Raw genomic sequence first — 21233 nt, 5'->3', positions numbered from 1 at the left:
CTACTCACCAGCTCTCCTTTGCCATATGAACGATTTCTACACGTGGTAAGAAAAAGAATGTGGCAACTGATCTGACCTTATCACTTGATGTTATTTTAATATTGCCCCATCTCAGTCACTGCTGAGAAAGCCTGATACAGCTGTATTATTTATACTCTATATAATAGTGCACCTACAATAACTTTTATTTCCAATTCAATAGTAAAAGCAGTTTAAACCATACTTCTAAATAACTTTCCATCCATTTGGAGAACATGTTGGTATAACAGTTTTGAAATCACAGGAATACCATCTAACAATGAAGGCAGGACAAACCTTCCAAGTTTTCTAAACGTGTATTTGTCAAGATCATACTAACTCCACGCTTTATTCTGCTATTGTTCAGTATTAAAAATGAAATTGTGCCCACCGTTAGATTTTAGGGGACACAACATTCTTAGTAAACAGGAGAAATTCTGCAGAAACAGAATCCAAAGCAAAGCACACAAAATGCTGGAGGAACTCAGCAGGTCAGGCAACACCTATGGAAATGAATAAACAGTTGAGATTGCTGGCCGAGACCCTTCGACAGAAGAGAGAGAGGACAAAAGCCAGAATAAAAATGTGGGGATAAGGATAGCTAGAAGGTGATGGGTGAAGCCAGGTGGATAGGAGAGATAAAGGGCTGGAGAGAAAGGAATCTGATATGAGAGGAGAGTGGACCATAGGAGAAAGGGAAGGAGGAGGGGACCTAGGAGGAGATGATAGGAGGTCAGACTGGGGATTAGAAGAAGAGGGGAGGGGGAGAAGTTTTCTTTTACCAGAAGGAGAAATCAATATTCACGCCATCAAATTGGAGGCAACCCAGGCGGAATTTAAGGTGCTCCTCCTTTACCCTCACGGTGGCCTCATCATGACACACGAGGAGGCCATGGACTTTCAAGTTGGAACAGGAATGGGAATTGGAATTAAAATGTTTGGCCACTGTTAACTGTGCCTTTTATTTTCATGGCTCTGAATTGAAAATGACCTTACTTACGCAATTCATCAAAGTAAGTCTGATAACCATCGGGCCCTGGTACCGAACAAATTAGACGAGCCTTCAGAAAGGTAGTCCACTTGTTGATCAAACTCCGCTGACCTCCAATATCTTTCTGCAAAGAATTAGCGTGTGTTAGTTTGAAAGAACACTGACATCACATTATCTGAAAGGAGGGGTTATCCAACGCCAACCACAGTTTACACCAAACTCATCCAAAAATATGTCCCTTTAAAAGTAACATCAAAAGTTGCTGAGCATGATAGAGTCATAAATGTTGGATGCTAGAGCGTGGAGCAACAAGCATGAAGTTGTAGGAAGTCAGGAGGTCAGTCAGCATCTGTGGAAGAAAATGAAGCTTCTATCTGGACTGAAAGAGAGAGGGGAGAATTCCAGTACAAAGAGGTAAGGAGAAGGGATGGAGGTGTTACCTAATGGACAAAAGGTGCTGCCTGGCCCACGGGGTTCTTCCCAGTTCTTGTTTGTTGTCCTGAGTAAGACAGTTAATCAGAAACAAAAGCTTTCTGTGTTGATGCAGGCCCAGCAGAAAGATGGGACAAAGGCAATTTTCAGAGATAATAGGTGGGAAAGGGGAAAGAGTTTTGGTCAGGAGACCTGAAAGTAAAGGATTCTCATGCATTCGGCCAATATTGAGGGTAGCATGGCATCAACTACAACTAATTGTCTAGATAATGAGGTGAGGCAGAATGAAGCTGATGGAGCAATTCTCTTGTAACTCCAGCTTGGTGACCCACAGTGCCACAATTGGTTGAAGTGGATTTAATTACACTGCTCATATCTAATGATCCTTTGCTCACTGGATTATTTTGGATGAGGTACCATGCTTTTATTGGGAGAATTACTGCTGGTAATGTTTCCTCCACTCTTGCAATAGGTTTTATTTTCAGAGCGGATTGACTGTTTGCTCAGCAGCACTGTATGGTGAGTCATAGGCTCCACGTCCAGCTCATTGGCTTATTGACATTTTCATTAAGTATTCCATTAAGCATTAATAGCAACTGCACATGATGTTCAGATAGCATTATAGATGTGGAATTACAGTGTAACAAGAAGCTCCTGTAATTTAGTGTAACCACAAGAGATTCTGCAACTGCTGAAAATCTAGGGCAACTCACACAAAATGCTGGAGGAACTCAGCAGATCAGGCAGCAACTGTGGAAAGGAATAAACAGTTAACGATCGGGCCGACTCTTCATCAGGACTGGAAAGGAAGGGGGAAGAGGTCAGAGTAAGAAGGTGGGGGGGGGGAGGGACAGGAGCACAAACTGGAAGGTGATAGGTGAAGCCAGTCTGGGGGGGTGGGGGGAGGAGGGTTGAAGTGAGAAGCTGTAATTTAGTATTTTGTGTTTTAAATGCATTGCTCTCAGTTCCAGCATTGCTTTTTACCATCTTGTTACCATCCCTTAGTCATCTCTTGCTATTTACATTTTATCAAGAGAACTCATCTGTTAATGTTTTCACCAGCTTCTTCAATCAGCATCACCACCAGTTTTTTGTCAACTCATTCCTCATCTTTTCCTTTCTGAACCATTGTTTTCATTTCAGATTTCCATCCTCTGCAATTTTTTAATATTTTGATTTATCGTAATTAATTTTGTATTTTCTATGGTCAGCAAATATTATGATTTATTTTCACGGTCTGTCAGATTGTCTTTACAAGCACCCTGAGGTACTTTGAGCTCTGCTTGATTGCATTTTGTGACATTAATATTGATGCTGAGGCACATCCTAGGATGCACTGGGACACATCTTCAGTGACGTAACCTGGGGTGGTAGGGTGTTTTGGGTCAGACACGCTCACCCAGGAGCCCCTGTCAGGGTTGATCAGGCCCTAGCTTGTGTCCCATCAGCGTTTTTCCACGGGTCACACCTCCTGATCCACAGCCATCTGGAGGCTCGCTCTGTAGCCTCTGTGATGGTCCTGACGGGTCTTTTCTTCGCAGTCCTCATAATGCCATGGAGAGAGTAAGCCCTGTAGAGCAAGCAGCCAGCAAAACCTCCACACCCCACCTCTATAGGCTGGCATCGTGCCCTTCATGCCTGTCTGGCATTGCTCTATTAACTCCTGGTATTTGCCTGACTGTATTAGATGTTGTTTTGTAAACTTCAATTTAGTTTTTAGTATTTCTCTGCAGTATTAAGGGATCCCTCATTTTAGTTATCACATTTGTGTCATAACACACTCTCAGACTCTTCCTACATTTCTACAAGAATGTCAGGTCTGAATTACGGTACAGTTGCCTGCCTTAGACTCCATTCTCCTCAACCTTGTATGTATTCCATATCCATAGATTTAATTGTCATAAATTGCACTCCTGAATCCACCACTTTTATCTTTTTGCTGAGCATGCACAGTGAATTAATTCATTCAGACCTGGGCTACTTATTCACTTTCTCCCTGCCAAGATCATCATTTTGATCCATGAGGATTTTGCCCGAAGATGAATGATGTAATTCAATATTTTTGTTTAATTCAGAATCTCTTTTAAAATTTAATGGTGTAGAAATTGGATTGTCTTGGATCAGCGCAGGACAATCCTTACATACTTTGTGAGGCCAAAAAAGGCAGTTCCATGGGCAATCCAGAGTAACACATGCATAATGCTGGAGGAACTCTGCAAGTCAGGTAGAATCTATGGAGAGGAATAGACAGTTAACATTTCAGGCTGAGGCCCTTCATTAGAACTGGGCCTTGGCCTGAAACATTGGCCGTTTATTCCTCTCCATAAATGCTGCCTATATGCTGAATATCTCCAGCATTTTGTGAGTGTTTCCAGCATCTCTTACATCCATAGGTAATCAGTATGCTGGGTTTGTTCATTTACTGTTAGTGAACTGCAGTGATGAGCGTTCAGTCACGGGCCTTGCAGAATTTTATTGTCTGGTCAACAGCTGAAGTTGTACGCAAGCTCAGAGAGGAACTAATGGGATGGTATTTTGTTTTGGGATGTGGTTGTTGGGAGGGGGGGGGGAATAATCCTTGCAGAGATCTGCTCTCAGTTCCACAACCAGGCAGAGCTGAAAAAAAATAGGATGACTTTTCTTCAAGAGGGACTCTCTGATGGCCTTGCTGGGGTCTGTTAGTTTTGCTGTCAAATGCCTAAGGATATTTACAGGCATATGTGGCACATACTGTAGTCTGTCACTAGCGACTTTCATAATGAAGGCTTGAAGCAGGCGTAGAAGTCCTGTTTACAATTGCCAATATGATTAGAGCCAAAATGGGCTTTTGGGTGGGGGGGGTGTTAATTTGGGGAGGGTGAATGCACTTCATCACATTCCACTTTCTAAACCAAATGTTGAAGCACTTATTTGATGCTAGTAAATTAATTACACTGCTAAATAAGACAACAAGACTTTCATGTTAGTTTTTTTTGTGGCTATCTGGAGGACAAACCTCAGAAATGCATACGGATAAATAATTTGATCATAAATGAACCATCGAACCTTTGAAGAGAAGGATATGTATCTTACAAAAGAAAATGAATCCAAATAGAAGGTGAATCTTTTTCTTTGAAATAACTGCGTCCTACTTCATGACAGAAATCGATTTTCTTTCCTATGATGATCTGAGATACATTAAGATGAATCAATGGATTCAAATTAGCTTATGACTGTAAGTTATCCTGTTAGTGCCCAGTAAGTGGATTGGGGAGAATGCATAGCAGTTTTTCCTTCTACTGTTGGGAAAATGGACCCCAAACGGGAAGAATTAAATTGCTTTGTGTCCTGAGGCAATTTGAACAAGCTACTTCATTTGTGATTTACATTATAAATCTTGACAACACCTTTCATTTATTTCAACGGGTTTGATTCCCATCAAACTGATGTTAAAGTATCCAGAATGTTTCATTTATGCAATTAAATTCAAGCCTCTGCTGCTGTGGAGTAAAGCATAATAATCTTCAAGACCTTTCTCACTGCTGAGATCTTCCTCCATTAAAAAGGTCAGCGTCAAATCTATTCCAAATGGAAAATATACCATACATTCTGCTGGAAAAGCATTCTGATGAAAAGATGCCCTTTAGGCAGAATGATAATCTGCCGAACTATTTGCTGGCCCTTTTCAAAGGCAGGAATCATTACCAGAGGTGCACTTTCTTCAACTAATTTGGCATTAGCTAAAGAGCAAAGTCAACAAAAAAATGCTAAAGGTGAAATCACAGGCAACTCCACATACACACACTGGAGACACAAGAGACTGCAGATGCTGGAAGAACTCAATGAGTCAGGCAGCATCTATGGAGGAAATTGGGCACTGTACATTTCAGGTCAAGAAGCTTCATATGGACGTAAATTTGCAGATAAAACTGTCATGTTCCTGCAAATAATTCTGGACAAATGGTATAATAGATCTGCTCCAATGGTATGATAGGCATTAATGAAAATATAAACATTTCCCCGGTATTTACAAACATCCCATGTTATACACATCTGATCTTATAGTGTAAGAAACTAAGATACAGGAGTCTGTAAAAGACATGTCAGATTTAAAATTTTCTCAGTACCTTGAAGTATACTTTATTTATGACCAAACAGAAATTTAGCCAATGAAACCAAGCACCTCAGAACTCAAGTGCCAGAATATTTGAATGAAAGGGCAATTTAACATTATGCTGATGTGGAAGCAATAAGCTAGAATCCAAGGATGAAGAAGGAATGAATAGCAGCAGTGAAGGCCATAAAATGTTTGTTTGGAAGCAAAGGAACTTCTCTTATGTTACTTTCCGTGTTAACTCCAATGATGACAAGAAACCAACATTTCCAAATTTACGCCTCCTTCCTCTTGTCAAATGTTCCACAAATGATAGGCTCTCCAGAGGAAGAACTCAAGAGGATTTCATATGGAAAGCTTTGTGCAAGCAAAGAAGAAAGTAATAAGGCTTAAGTTAGATATACCTGCAGCAGATGATGGATTTCTAAAATAATTGAAAAAATTCAAAGACATTAGATATGATTTTACAGACTCAAGATTGTGTTTCTGGATTGTAAAGTCTTATTGAGTAGGGGAAAGGAGGGAAGAAATTGCAAAGCCATCAGTTTAAGATTATTTTTGGAAAGTTACTGGAATCTATTATCAGAGAGAATTGGGATAGAGTGACTGAAAATGTTGAAAAAATGACTTGGTAAGGGGTAATTATCATTGTGTGGGGATGTGTAGGTCATGCCTATGTACCTACTTATCATGACACAGAAAAGTGCTGCATGAAATATTGGGTTTATGGCAGCTCCTAACAGAACAATACTATCAGTTGTTTCTTCCACTCCCAACTCCCACCACCTCATGACACGTATAAAAGTATTTATGAATGTCATCTCCGTGACCATCTAAAAGTCATTTACTGAAATATTGCCAGGAAAACATTAGTATTCATAGTGCACAGTATTAAATGTAACCTTGTGGCAGTACGTTGAAAGATAATGTTCTCCTTTTGAGAATTTATGAAGAATAATATTCTCCAGCAATCTATTCTGGAAATTTTTCAGAATATTTATTATCAACTTGGGTGAAAGAATAAAAAATTTGTTTTTCCAAGAATTAAGAGATATTGAGAAAAAGTAGGTAATTGGCTTGAACTCTGGACATGTTATAAATGATAAAAAATGCTGAGGGGTCTACTGTGATATAACCATCATTCTTTGATGGCACCAACAGAATAAATTGTTCCCAGAGCTGCTTGTCCCAAAATTTCAGGGCACAATAATACAGCCAACATTCCTCATCCCAATTTTTATCCTCTCTATAAACTTGCTGGCTCAATCATTGGTCCAATTTGCGAGAAATCTTTAAGATATGCAGGGCTTTTTTGCTTATGTCAGATCACATGGGCAGTTTAGTAGGGAGTCTTGTAAATTATCTTCAATAAATCCTTTTGGCGTTAGAATTGCTGGAGAACTCTGAACATAAATGCTCTATCTTTTAAGGATAAACAAAGTAAGAGTTTTTGAGTGAAAAATTGACAGCAAATGTCATCATCTGGAACTCACTATATATAAGGATTGTGAAAACAAACTCAACTAAGTCTGCTGAAGGGAGTTGAACAGACACTTTATAGGGTTTTATGTAAAGAGCAGGGAATTGGAACTGCATGGATTATTCTACAGAGACCCTGCATGAACACCTTGGGCGAAATTGCCCCACAATGCACCATAAATGTATTATGATTATGATTGAAGAATTTATTTTTATGGTAGGAACTTGAGGTGAGAAGCTAGAGAGCAAAAGAAGTCAAACAGGACAATTTTCTGCAGCCCACAGAGAGTTGCCAGTGTATGCCAGCGCCATCTTAAGGTGGAATAAATGAAACCACTTCAATCAATGATCAGCTTTATCCTTTTGACTACTTTTAGATACTATGCAGGAGGTAAGACCAAATCCAAGCCATCCATATTTTAACACCTATTATTTGTTTCTTTTTGCAGTTCCAATGTTGTTCCTGGCTTTGTAAAATGGAACAGTGAAAGTTGGCATTGAAATCAGTTGCTCTCCTGTTTCCTAGTATATATAGTTTGTGTCACGTTTCATCGGTCAGCTGAGTGCAAATGGGAATTAAGATACAAGTGTAAAATCATTTCTTGGTTTACAAGAACTTTACAGCTCCCTAGATAATAGTTTATAAATTATATCAGCTTTTGTTTTTACCAACTTCCCTTTTTCATTCAGGCAGGAGACCAACTATATTACTCAGAAAAAGAACTGGAAAGAACCTTAATCTTGGATCAGAGAAGAGATTTTGCAGTGACAGGAGGAGGTTAGTTCTATCAGGCTCTGAATGAGGTTATATGTGCATCCATAATCGTCCTGCAGAATCTCAAGTACAATGGCTGGGTGTGGTATATTTGAGAGATTCATGTCATTAGAACAGATTTTTGCAAGCTGAGGCAATCATCAAATGAAGGATTTCAGATGATGTCATAACCTGGGCAAGAGATCTCATTCTTTCAGAGCTACCTAGAAATATGTATTCATACTCAATGCAGAATAATCTTATGAAGGATTGTCATACCTCAGCCGCTAAGTTGAGAAAATAATGGCATCCACACAAGTTACTAGGTCACATCATAACTAAGAAGTTTCAAATGTGGTAATTGACTCAGATATCTTTTGGTATTTAGTGACACTGTGATCTAGATATTCATCAGCTTGTAGCTGACTGAAGCCATAATGTTACTGTTGCTCCTAATGTAAATGGTAAATGCCAATGGTTGATCCTGATATAATTGTATAAAGTATGTTGGTCAATTTCCCAAAATCAGCATTTGTTATATTAACATCTATATTAACATTGCTTCGGAACTATGCAAGATCTATACTTCTGAGCATGAAAAGACAGAGATACAGTAACTTATAACGCTCCTCACACAAGGGACTGGATAGTTGGAATGCAGCATAGACCACTGAATATTTCTATTTATTTTATGACTTTCTGGCTCCAGGTCCTCTTTCCAAACCATCAAATCATACAGCAGAAGAAAGTTATGGGAATAAGTTTGAAGCAAATAAAAAGAAAATTATTTGTATTGACAACAGCTTGGTTTTTCCAGAAAGTGGAGGGAATTAAATCCTTTAGACCCTGTTCAAATGTGGGTCTACAATTCTGACTTTAAGTTTCTCTCCAAAACTTGTACACATAAAAATCTAGGTTCACACTCCCATAAGATTATCATAATGTCAGAGGTACTCGACACAAAATACGTTGACAATTCATGTCATGTAATTGTCTCACATTATTGAATTCTACCTCTAAAATTCACTCCATTGACTTCAACATAATGAACCTTAGAAATGGAATACGAAGACTTGAGGCAACATAGCACATTTGGGCCAGCCAACTGAGGATGAACATCTAGACAGCTGAATTTCAAATGAAATATTAAATTAAGAACTTGATTACTCAGGAGCAATGACCTGCTAGAGGTACACAGTGGGTCGAGCAGCATCTGTGGAGGAAAGGACTTGTTGACGTTTCAGATCAAAGCCCTTCATCAGAGCTACATCACAGGCGATGCTCAACCTGCCTCAGGTTCCAGCATTTGCTTTCTCTTGTGTCCTCCCTGATAGTTCACACAGGTGGATATTAAAGCTCCAATGCATCTACTTTACCAAAAAGTGGGAGAGTGATCCCTGGTATTTTCAAAATAATATTTAAAAATGAGCAGCGAGGAAACACAAAAGACTGCAGGTGCTGTAATCTGAAGCAGAAAGCAAGATACTGGAGGAACTGAACAGCTGAGGTAGTTATCTGTGGAGATATGGAAAAGGAAAGTTGACATTTCAGGTTGAGAACCTTCACCTGGACCAGTTAATAAAGCAGATTATTTAGGCATAATCACATTACTGTGTGTCATGGTTGATGCCAAATTAGATATTTGAACATCCTTAAAGTAAAATTTGAAACCTAATCTTACAAGTTCGTTCCTAAAATTTCAGGAATATTTCTTGTGGAAAATTTTTAAAGAGTTAAAATCAGTAATAAATCATGATGGCAATTTATTTGCTTAATCATTGTCACAGTAGCTGACTCACTTCCAAGGACTTTTCATCTCACGTTTTCAATACTTATTGCTTGCTTAATTATTATTATTATTATTATTATTATTATTATTATTATTATTATTTATTTATTTATTTTATTCTATTTTTGTATTTGCACAGTTTGTTGGCTTTTGCACTTCAGTTGTTTGTCCGCTTTGTTGGGTGCAGTTGTTCATTGTGTTTCTTGGATTTACTGAGTATGCCCAGAAGAAAATGGATCTCAGGGTTGGATAAGATGACATATATGTACTTTGATAGTAAATCTACTTTGAACTTTGAACTAAACCAACTTAATATTGTATGCTTTAAACCTGATCAAAAAAAGGAGGTCATGAGTCAAAATTAACTTCCTACTGTATATACTCTCATTGTCTCTTTAATCCACAAATGTCAATGATTGGAGAAGTTCTTCCACAATTATCCAGGACAGGCGGAATTGTTTAGGTAGTAGAAAAACTGAGACTGGGTTTTATTATGCTTTGCAGTCCACAACTATTTTCCAAGAAAGTCATTGTTTTATGCAGTTTGGTATTTGAACTATGGTAGGATTCTGACTTTTCTCATCAGGATTCTGCAAGGTTCTGCTGACATGTGGAAACACTTTAAGGCATCACAAATAACTTACATGGTACAGCAGTGACCCTTTACTAGCCTCTGGTGCAGTTCCAAGTTCAGTCCATAAATCTGTCCATATTGCTATCTGTTTGTCCATGACATACTACTGAAAAAATATATCAGTCATGGAACAGCCATAGTTATAGCAGTTTTTAAAGGGCAGTGGACTTCTAAGGAAAGAGGCAACAAAGGGAGGATAAGCTTGAGTGTTTAACATTTAGAATGGCTTTGGATTCCAATGTTATTCTTAAACTGTGAATTTATTTTCATTACTCTGAAAATGGTAATAATGGAACTTTGAAGAAATTAAGCATAATTATCAGAGAATAATTATCGCAAAGGTTGAATGTTTATTACTAGACTGTCAAACTGGTTAGTTTGATCGGACAGAAGTCAATTAAAAAAAAGATCAAAAGGAACTTCAATTAACGCTGCTAAAATGTGGAGGGGAATTCTTATTTTAGAGAGACAATCTCAAATTTAAGGTGTTCAGGATGCTGTCTGGACAGGATTGTTTCACAAAGTGTGTGTGTGTGTGTGTGTGTGTTCTATATAAACCTGAGCTGTTCTACCTGAAGTACTATTTCACCTGGTTAGGAACCATGCATTTTAAAAGACACCTTGTCCAAGAAATTGCCCTGAGCTGCTCTGGAATATTACTATGCTGGGTTGGTAGTCACCTTGTTTCAACATATAAACTGGTTTTCTGTCAAGTGAACAGCTAGGAAAAGCTGCTGACTATATTCCTGAAGGTTTAGCCAATTTACTGTCCACTGGTGCCTTTCTGAATTACCTTTGTCTGTGTGCAGGGTCAACAGGAGAACGCAGTGAGAACTAAATGTGTTTCTCTCCTGTTCTCATCAGAGGTGAAGAGGTGTAAAGGCCCTTCTTCCAACTTTTCCCCGTCAGCTCCTTGTGCAATCTGTTCATCCAGAATTCTTAGTGCACTTGTTAGAAAGTCATAAACACAAAAAAAAATCTGCAGATTCTGGAAATCTTGAGCAGCACACACGAAATGCTGGAGGAACACAACAAGTCAGGCAGCATCTAAGAGGGGAATAAGTGGTTGATACTTCAAGCTGAGAAGGATTCAGCCCAAAATATCAACTGTTTATGTATTTCCATAGATGCTGACTGACTTAGTGAGTTCCTTCTTTGTTAGAAATCCATTTTCATATCTTCAGTATGACCCAGCTTTGAAAAATACCAAGTTTCAACATTATGTTTTAAGAAACAATGCGTCATACTATTTTGCAGGCTGTTTTGACTTTGTATTCAAATGCAAAATTTATGTTGATATTCTTGTATCTATTGATGCCCAGGTTCAGTATTAGATAGGGCCGAAGTTTATTTAGTGGTGTAGAAAAAAGTCAATGAAGATAAATGTCAGACCAAATTTCTTTACCTTGAGGACTTCAGAAAGATTGCTGATCCTATGTAACATTAGACCATCTTTCAGACGTTTAGGCAGCAAGCCAAAACAATTATAAGGGTCCTTGTTGACTAATGACTGCCATAAACCAACTTTATGACCTGCCAAAGGATAGCTGTAGGGAAGAAGGTTTTAGGACCCTGTCACTCAGTCTTTAAGGGAGTGGACTAACATGTCATCGTGCCAAAGGAAAGTAAATTAGTTTTCAAGTTTAATGCTGTACAGATGAAGTTTAAAGTGCAAAGTAAGTTTTATTATCAAAGTACATACTGTATATGTCTCCATATGTCTCCCTGAGATTCATTTTCTTGTGGGCATTCACAGTAATTACAAAGAAACATAATAGAAATCAATGAAAAACTGCTGGGTGAGGGGTAATAACTGTTCCTGAACCAAGTGAGTGGGACCCAAGGCTCGTTTGCCTCCTTCCTGATGGCGACAGCAAGAAGAGAGCATGACCTGAATGAAAACATTTCTCCTGTTTCTCTAGCACACTCGTGAACTAATGACAAACTAGGACTTTTCCCAGTTGAGCCATTGCTGTTAAGCTCAAGTGAGCTAAAATTGCCATGGTCAAGTTTAAACATTGAACGCAGCCTCAGAAAACAATTCCATTTGGTGAAGTGATGTATGTGAAAATGGGTATAAATCAACTGTCCCTCCAATACTCAAGTTTATTGCTTTTCTTGATGCGTCAGGGATTCTCTGTTAGCATTGGACTAGCAGACAAGGCAACTTTAGAACTGAATGTTCTGGATTAAATCGCTTCCTATTGGTTTCACATGCAGAGATTGGCAGAATATTCTATTTTTACATTTTGCTCTCATTTCCTTGCTGTTTCTTGTTTTCTGCTTCATTTTACTGTTGCTTTTAATCTCCTCCAGATTTCGGATCGATTGTGAGAATATGGCAAGTGTACATGCGGCCAATTTTTTTGCCCGGTGAATCGATTTGGCCTTCTACTCACAGAAGGCGCCCCCTTTCAGTGCAGGCTTTCAAGTACTTTCGTCTCAGCAGGCCCGGTTCGTAGCTCCCACACTGCAAATTCCCCGGCAAGTACAGTGGCCAACCTGACTCACTAAAAATGTTTGATCCTCTGCTCCGTGCATATGTGACAAACGGGACTGATGAAAAATCTCAGCCTGAAATGCCAGCAGTTTACTCCCCTCCATAGGTGCTGCCTGACTTACTGAGTTCCTTCAGTATTTTGTGCATTGCCAAATATTTCAAGCATTTGCAAATCTCCTGAGTTTATGAATCTCAAATTAAGTCACTGTCTTTGATATGTTTTAGAATCTTTCTAATGAAGTATTATTTAAATTTTACTCTATATTCCTTTCCCCAGTTGCTTTATTCCCAACTCAATTTATTTTTCTCTTGTTTACACTTATTCTTTTATGTTTTCTTTCAACTCTACTCTCGCCCTCTCTCATTATTTCTTCTCCAGTGTCTATTAATGTGATCCAGTCCGAGAAAATAATGAAGAACAGAGAAATATCTGGTGCAAGTATGAGCAGATGGCTGTACAGAAATAATTAAAGCCAGGACTATGCTTTGCAGCATGTAGAAACTTTCACCAAAGTTCCCTTCTCCCACTTTTGCATCTTTTGGGAGGAGAGTTATATTATTTATATTCAACTAAAATTCATTATGAGAGCATGATTTGATGCTACAGTGAGCCATGATTGCTGTGTATTTAATACTTCACTAATATTTGAGAAACCTTATATATATATTGTTTGACTAAGCATTCTAGTTTGTTAAAATAATCCATTAAAGGTTATATATAAACATACGTGAAGTTTTATGTCATATGCATGCCTTGCTACAAATAAACCCAAAGTTAGACTCACATTTGGGACTCCTTTTGAATTAGTTCAATGTTTTGAAGTTTCAAAACATAACAATGATCAATTTTGCTTTTTTCTCTCCCCTGTGGTGGATTTATCTAATCCTCACATATCGTTACGATATCATACTCAGGGGAAGTAGTTTGTAATGTGTCAACATCTTAACCTGCCCAGCTTAGACAGGTGAATGGAAGTCCAATCATTGTAAAATTCTTTGCAAAACTAGTGGGATCGTTGCACTAATAAACTCATACCCTAGGCGCTGACACATAGAGGGTATAGAATGGGTGGAGTGTGAAATGGAGGTATTCCTCTAGGTTAAAGGTTGATTTACTGTTCATAAATAAAAAGTTTTCTTCCAGATCAGGTTATGGTATACAATAACTAATCTTGCAAAGCCTTCAACAATACACAATAATATTAATAATAATACCATCCCTCAACAATTAAGATCACTAAGAAATATTGACAGAAACCAACCTTACAAACTCTGGCCACTCTGGAGTAAATGGCTCTTTCGAAGCCTGATGCGTCCACGGCCGTCTCTCTTAAAAATATGTATACTTTATCATCGTCGTCATTGGAAGTATCAGAAATTGGGTACATCCCAATGAACTTGGCATCTGAAGAGAAGGATATATGGCAAATACTATGACTCAAATTAGTTCTGCTACAAGTTAATTTAAAAACTTTAATGCAAAATGTCAGGACAAGATTGCCAAAAATAACTGCAAGCTTCTACCAGCTTTCAGTAATCAGAAAAGCGATGATGGGATTATTAACATATAATTGAACACAAAGTCTAAGAAGGCAGACTCTTATACTCCTGATCCATTAAAATTCTTTTCACTTAAGTCCAACCCAGTTGTATCTCCCACATGGTAGAACATGAACCAGTCTCTATCTGACTCCTTTCATTCTTTCCAAGCAGGCAGTGCCTGACACATCATGATACGTATTTTCGTCATTAATCAATAACCTTATCAGACTTGCCTCTTTTCAGCACTGATCACTGATCTTTATAGTTAGCTCTCACCCAGCCATGGAATCCAGTCCAGCTTCCTTCCCTGGGCCATGGTTATTGATTACGGCCTCTCCAGGTCAATGCCCCAGTATTTCACAGATTCCAGTTCATCCTGATACCCATTTCCTGTCTAAAATTGCCAGCTCCTGGCCGAGGCTCTGCTCCTACTCAGAGCTGAGCCACATGATCCTTCCCTCCATTTTCCCACCCAATTTTCACCACACATGCTGAGCTCGAATTCTGTAATTAGAGGGAAGCAAAATGATTTATGCTGCATAGAGGCTAATAATACGATCCCTTGCCAAAACCTCTTGGGAGATGAGAGAAAAGTGTCAAGAATGTGAGATATAAAAAAGGGAAAGACATGAAATAAGGGAGAGACAAGGAAGGAAAGAAAAAGCAAATAAGTATGACCGAAAGAGAAGGTAAGGAGAAGGAAAGACAGAAAGGGAAAAGAAGGGAAGAAATTAAGGGACGCTTGGGTGCAAATTACCTTTTGTGTTTATTTTCTTAGGATAATCACTAAACCTAAACCTTACATTTAAGTAAGCCAAAATGGAGAAGGAGGAATTGCAATGGTATCGAAATGTTGAAGTGCATACGTCATGATCACACAGAAGGCCTGCATAATGGTCAGAAGCAGTCCACCCCCTCACAAACCCCCACCTGCCTGCCCCATCATGTATCTCCTGCCCCATCTGTTGTAAAGTTTGTAGGTCATCTTGTTGACTCCCAATTTTCACCTCAGAATCCAAAAAACCAGAGTGGAAGCAAATCTTGTGCCGCAAGGATTGTTTAGGAGAAAAACATAGACCGATTACTGTAGGTGTGCAAAATCAGTGAAGTTCTACACCACTTTATCTGAGAGGGGAATAGATTGCCAGCATACTCAACGTGCTGGAAGAATTCAGCAAGCAAGTCAGGCAGCATCTGTGGAGGGAAATAAACAGTCAATGTTCTGGGCCAAAGTCTTTCATGGAAAGGAAGGGGGAAGAAGTTCAGCCCTAAACATTGACTGTTTATTCCCCATCACAGGTGCTGCCTGACTTGCTCACTCTCTCCAGCATTTTGTGTGTGTTGCTCTAAAATTTCAGCACCTGCAGAATTTCCTACGGCAATAAATTGCCAGTTTCGTTACTGCTTCAGGGCATGGTACAGACAAGACTATTGTATGCAAGTTTGTTAAGCCCACAATGTAAAAACTGATTCTGCAGTCTTTGTAATTGTTAAAATATTAAAATTTTAAAGTCTATCATGCTGATGTTATTCATTTGCAACAAAGCTCAGTTTCACTTACCACTTAACCAAAGCAAGTTATTGTGTTCAGTGCGGATATGCTGATTTCCCAGATGATGTATAGGGGAACGAAACAGAGCTGTGTCTCTCCCAAGGAAGTCGGATGATGTCCCAGTGAAGAGATAGCCATCTGGAAATTTTAAAATGAAATGGTGTGGTTCAGTTTCTCTGCTATGAAATATTTAAGAGGAACCTGAGAGGGATCTTCTTTACTTAGAAGCCAGAAGTGGTAGATGTGAATTCAATTGTAACATTTAAGAGAAGTTTGAAAAGGTATATGGATGACAGAGGTATGGAGGGCTATGATCTGGGTGCAGGTAGATGGGACTAGGAACTAGACCAGACAGGCATGGACTAGATAGGCTGAAGGGTGCAGGTAGATGGGACTAGGAACTAGACCAGACAGGCATGGACTAGATAGGCTGAATGGCCTGTTTCTCTGCTGCAATGCTCTATGACTCAGCTTCAATATTTAAAAAAATCATAAGAATCTATCAGCTCATTTTATCTTTCTCACTGTTTATCAATGTAATCTCCACAAAAATCAGAGTAAATGTATGTTCTGTATCCATCAGAGTTCACTGGAGCTCCTTGTTAGTGATTACAAAACAGCATAGTCATTAAATCCACCAATGGGAACTTAATAATCTAATAAAGAGGAGCAGGTGTATGCCAATTAGCTTCACTCAATGTTCAGCCACTCAAGAAGATTCTGGCTAATCCAATTTTGGACTCAGCACCACTTTCCCACACACTCCCCATATCCACTGTGGTTCAGATACTTGTGCAAAGTTCCAAGTACATTTATTAACAAAGTATATATATTATATAACCTTGACATTCGTCTCCTAACGGGCAGCCACAAAACAAAGAAACCAATAAGAATCCATTAAAAAGACCATCAAACACCCAATATGCAGAGAGAAAAAACAAATCGTGCAAACAAAAAATGCAAGGGAATAGTGTTCTGATCTGAAGTTCCCAACGAGAGTCTGTCCGTGAGAGGCTGAGTTCAGTGCAGAGCAGAATAGTGAGTTGAACCGGTCCATTCCTTGACTCAGGCCCTGACACCCAGACCTTTTCAATCTGGCCTGGTGCTTAAATTGCCATCCAAACATCAGGTTCAGTTACTTCTGTACACTCTGGGGCCTGGACCTCACCGCCTCGATTCAGCCTTTACCCAACCATTCCAATTCGGCATAAATCGATCAAATGCCGGGTCTTCCTCACTCTCAGCGACAGACCCGCTGCCTCCCCTTGGTTCTACTATATTAAATTGCCTCCACGTCCAAAGAGAAGTTACAAGCTATTGTTGGCAATAATCATTTACCAGAAAAAGAGTGATTAACAAAGTATTTAGTTGTTTTGTTTGTTTCACTTAAAAGGCAGGACTTCTTTTCACATTAAAAGGCAGGACTTCTTTTCAGAGTGGTCATTTGAATCGGGAGGAAGTTACAGCTTGTGATTCAGCTGGGAGCTCAGAGAATTCGACCGTGTAGGTAGGATTTAAGCCTACCTGGTCAATACCTGTGGAGGAGGGGGAACTGCACAGGCGCGAGTGACGTCAGCGTCGAGCGCGCACTTTAAAAGGCAGGACTTCTTTTCAGCGCGGGCAGCGGAGTCTGTGGGAGCAGAGTCCTGGGCTTTGGCTAAGTGGGCTTCGGCGTAAGGGGACTTCGGTAAGCCTGTGTGATTGCTCGCTGAGGGGAAGAAGGTAAGGTCGCTAGGTGCTTTTTAGACTTATTCTATTAATCCAGTTCAGGTATGGGGGAGACAGTCAGAGCAGTGGTGTGCTCCGTATGCAGTATGTGGGAAGTCAGGGTCAACACAGTTGTCCCTGATGACCACACCTGCAAAAGGTGCATCCAGCTGCAGCTCCTATCAGCCCGAGTTAGGGAGTTGGAGCTGGAGCTGGATGAACTACGGATCATTCGGGAGGCAGAGGCAGAGATAGATAGGAGTTATCAGGAGGTAGTTACACCAAAAAACCAAGAAGTAGGCAGATGGGTGACGGTCCAGAGAGGCTGGGGGAGCAGGGAGAGAGAGCAGAGCACCCCTGCGGCCATTCCCATTAACAATAAGTATACCGTACTGGATATTGTTGATGGGGATGACCTACCAGGAATGAGTTGTAGTGGTCCTGCCTCTGGCACAGAGGTTGAACCCTCAACTAGAAAGGGGAGGAGGGAAGAGAAGAGAGCAATAGTTTTAGGGGATTCTATAGTCAGGGGGGCAGATAGGAGCTTTTGTGGGGCAGATCGGGAGTGTCGGATGGTATGTTGCCTCCCTGGTGCCAGGGTTCGGGACATCTCAGATCAGGTGCAGGCTATTCTTGAGAATGAGGGCATGAACCCAGATGTAGTGGTCCATGTAGGGACCAACGATGCAGGTAAGGTGAGGGAGGGGGTCCCGCTTAGAGAGTTCAGGGAGTTAGGAGTGAAGATGAAAGGCAGGACCTCCAGGGTGACAATCTCGGGATTGCTACCTGTGCCACGTGCGAGTGAGGCGAAGAATAGAATGATTATGCACATTAATACGAGGCTGAGAGCATGGTGCAGGAAGGAAGGGTTCAGGTTTTTGGATAATTGGTCTTTGTTCCAGGAACATTGGGATCTGTTTTGAAGGGATGGTCTACATCTGAACCGGAGGGGTACTAACATTCTTGCGGGAGTGTTTGCCAGTGCTGCTCAGGGGGGTTTAAACTATATGTGCAGGGGGCAGTGATCCAGATCCAGAGGGTTGGTCAGAAGGAGCATGGGGTTAAATGTGTAGAAGGTTTGGGTGATCTTGAGAAGGTCATCAAAATTCAGGGTGCAATTAGCCCGATGGAAGTTCAAGGAGCTGGGTTAGGTACAGTAGACAGTGTTTTAAGCAAAGAGAGGAGGAATGGGCTAAGAATTCTATACTTGAATGCGCGTAGTGTCAGAAATAAGACAGATGAGCTTGAAGCTCAGATGAAAATGGGGAACTGCAATATTGTTGGGATAACGGAGACATGGCTGCAAGGGGATCAGGACTGGGAATTGAGTGTACCAGGGTATACGTGCTATCGTAGAGACAGAAATATGGGAAGGGGGGTGGGGTGGCCCTGTTGGTGAGGAATGAGATTCAGTCCTTAGCAAGAGGTGACTTGGGAACAGGGGAAGTAGAGTTTGTGTGGATTGAGCTGAGAAACAGTAAGGGTAAAAAGACCCTAATGGGTGTTGTGTACAGGCCCCCAAACAGTAGTGTGGATATTGGGTACAAGTTGATTAGGGAGTTAACATTGGCATGTGCTAAAGGTAATGCAGTCGTTATGGGAGATTTCAACATGCAGGTGAATTGGGAGAATCAGGTAGGTGCTGGACCCCAGGATAGAGAGTTTGTGGAGTGTCTAAGGGATGTATTTTTGGAACAGCTTGTGCTTGAGCCAACCAGGAACGAGGCTATTTTGGACTTGGTGATGTGTAATGAACAGGAATTGATAAGTGATCTTGAAGTAAAGGAGCCATTAGGAAGTAGTGATCATAACATGATAAATTTTTATCTACAAATTGAGAGGGATAAGGGCAGATCAGAGGTGTCAGTGTTGCAATTAAATAAAGGAGACTGTGGAGCCACGAGGGAAGAGCTGGCCAAAGTTAAATGGGCGGATGCCCTGGCAGGAAAGACAGTGGATCAGCAGTGGCAGATATTCTTGGGGATAATACAAAAGATGCAAAAGCAGTTCATTCCAATGAGAAGGAAGGATTCAAAGAGGGGAAAGGGGCCACAGTGGTTGACAAAGGAAGTCAGAGATTGTATAGCATTAAAGAAAAAGAAGTATGACAGGGCTAAGATGATTGGGAAAGTTTTAAGGAACAGCAGATCTTAACTAAAAAAGCAATATGGAGAGAAAAAATCAGGTATGAGCTCAATCTAGCCAGGAATATAAAAGGGGATAGCAAAAGCTTTTTTAGCTCTGTGAAGAGAAAGAAGATAGTTAAGAACAATGTTGGCCCCTTGAAGAATGAATTGGGAGAAATTGTTATGGGAAACAGGGAAATGGCAACAGAATTTAATGCGTACTTTAGATCTGTCTTCACCAGGGAGGACACAAGCAATCACCCAGATGTATGGATGGGCCAGAGTCATAAGATATCAGAGGAATTGAGACAGATTGACATTAGGCAAGAAACTGTGATGAGTAGACTGGTAGGACTGAAGGCTAATAAATCCCCGGGTCCAGATGGTGTGCATCCGAGGGTTCTAAAAGAGGTGGCTCAGGAAATTGCGGATGCATTGGTAATCATTTTCCAATGTTCCTTAGATTCAGGATCAGTTCCTGAAGATTAGAGAGTGGCTAATGTTATCCGACTTTTCAAGAAGGGAGGGAAGGAGAAAACGGAGAACTATCGCCCTGTTAGCCTAACGTCAGTCGTGGGGAAGATGCTTGAGTCCATTATTAAGGACGAAATGGTGGCACATCTTGATGGCAGAAATAGGATTAGGCCGAGCCAGCATGGATTTACCAAGGGCAAATCATGCTTGACTAATCTGTTGGAGTTTTTTGAGGGTGAAACAAGGATGCTAGACGAGGGTAAGCCAGTGGATGTTGTGTACCTAGATTTTCAGAAGGCATTCGATAAGGTGCCACATAGGAGATTGGTGAGTAAAATCAGAGCTCATGGCATTGGGGGCAGGGTTTCAACATGGATAGAAAACTGGTTGGCAGATAGAAAGCAAAGGGTAGCAGTGAATGGGTGTTTCTCGGACTGGCTGGAGGTGACTAGTGGGGTACCACAGGGCTCTGTATTGGGACCACAGCTCTTTACGATTTATGTCAACGATTTAGATGAGGGCATTGAAAACTATATCAGCAAGTTTGCTGACGATACTAAACTGGGTGGCAGTGTGACATGCGAAGAGGACGTTAGGAGAATACAGGGAGACTTGGATAGGCTGGGTGAGTGGGCAGATACTTGGCAGATGTCATTCAATGTGAATAAATGTGAAGTTATCCACTTTGGAAGCAGGAACAAGAGGGCAGAGTATTGTCTGAATGGTGTAGAGTTAGGTAAGGGGGAAATTCAAAGAGACCTAGGAGTCCTAGTTCACCAGTCACTGAAGGTGAATGAGCAAGTGCAACAGGCAGTGAAGAGGGCAAATGGAATGTTGGCCTTTGTTACAAGGGGAATTGAGTACAAGAGCAAGGATGTCCTTTTGCATTTGTACAGGGCCCTGGTGAGACCACACCTGGAATATTGTGTACAGTTTTGGTCTCCAGGTTTAAGGAAGGACATTCTGGCAATTGAGGAAGTGCTGTGTAGATTCACTAGGTTGATTCCTGGAATGGCAGGGCTGTCTTACGCAGAGAGATTGGAGAGATTGGGCTTGTACACACTGGAATTGAGGAGATTGAGAGGGGATCTGATTGAAACGTTTAAGATAATTAAAGGATTTGATAGGATTGAGGCAGGAAA

The 21233-nt window shown here is 40.4% G+C and overlaps 1 protein-coding gene across 3 annotated transcripts in view; it reads right to left on the bottom strand.

Moving 5' to 3' along the window:
* The window catches only part of LOC132381132 (semaphorin-3D-like), a 132612-nt gene that overhangs the window by 21900 nt on the left and 89479 nt on the right, over positions 1 to 21233 (bottom strand). For all 3 annotated transcript variants that reach the window (XM_059950396.1, XM_059950395.1, XM_059950397.1), the window contains 3 exons: positions 15794 to 15922; positions 13953 to 14095; positions 1019 to 1133 (listed from right to left, as the gene is read on the bottom strand). In XM_059950396.1, the coding sequence (XP_059806379.1) occupies positions 1019 to 1133; positions 13953 to 14095; positions 15794 to 15922 (387 nt within the window). The remainder of the gene's footprint in view (positions 1 to 1018; positions 1134 to 13952; positions 14096 to 15793; positions 15923 to 21233) is intronic.

The sequence above is a fragment of the Hypanus sabinus genome, chromosome 25 (assembly GCF_030144855.1).
Source record: "Hypanus sabinus isolate sHypSab1 chromosome 25, sHypSab1.hap1, whole genome shotgun sequence".
NCBI classification, from domain to species: Eukaryota; Metazoa; Chordata; class Chondrichthyes; order Myliobatiformes; family Dasyatidae; genus Hypanus; species Hypanus sabinus.
This window is presented reverse-complemented; position numbering and strand designations above follow the sequence as displayed.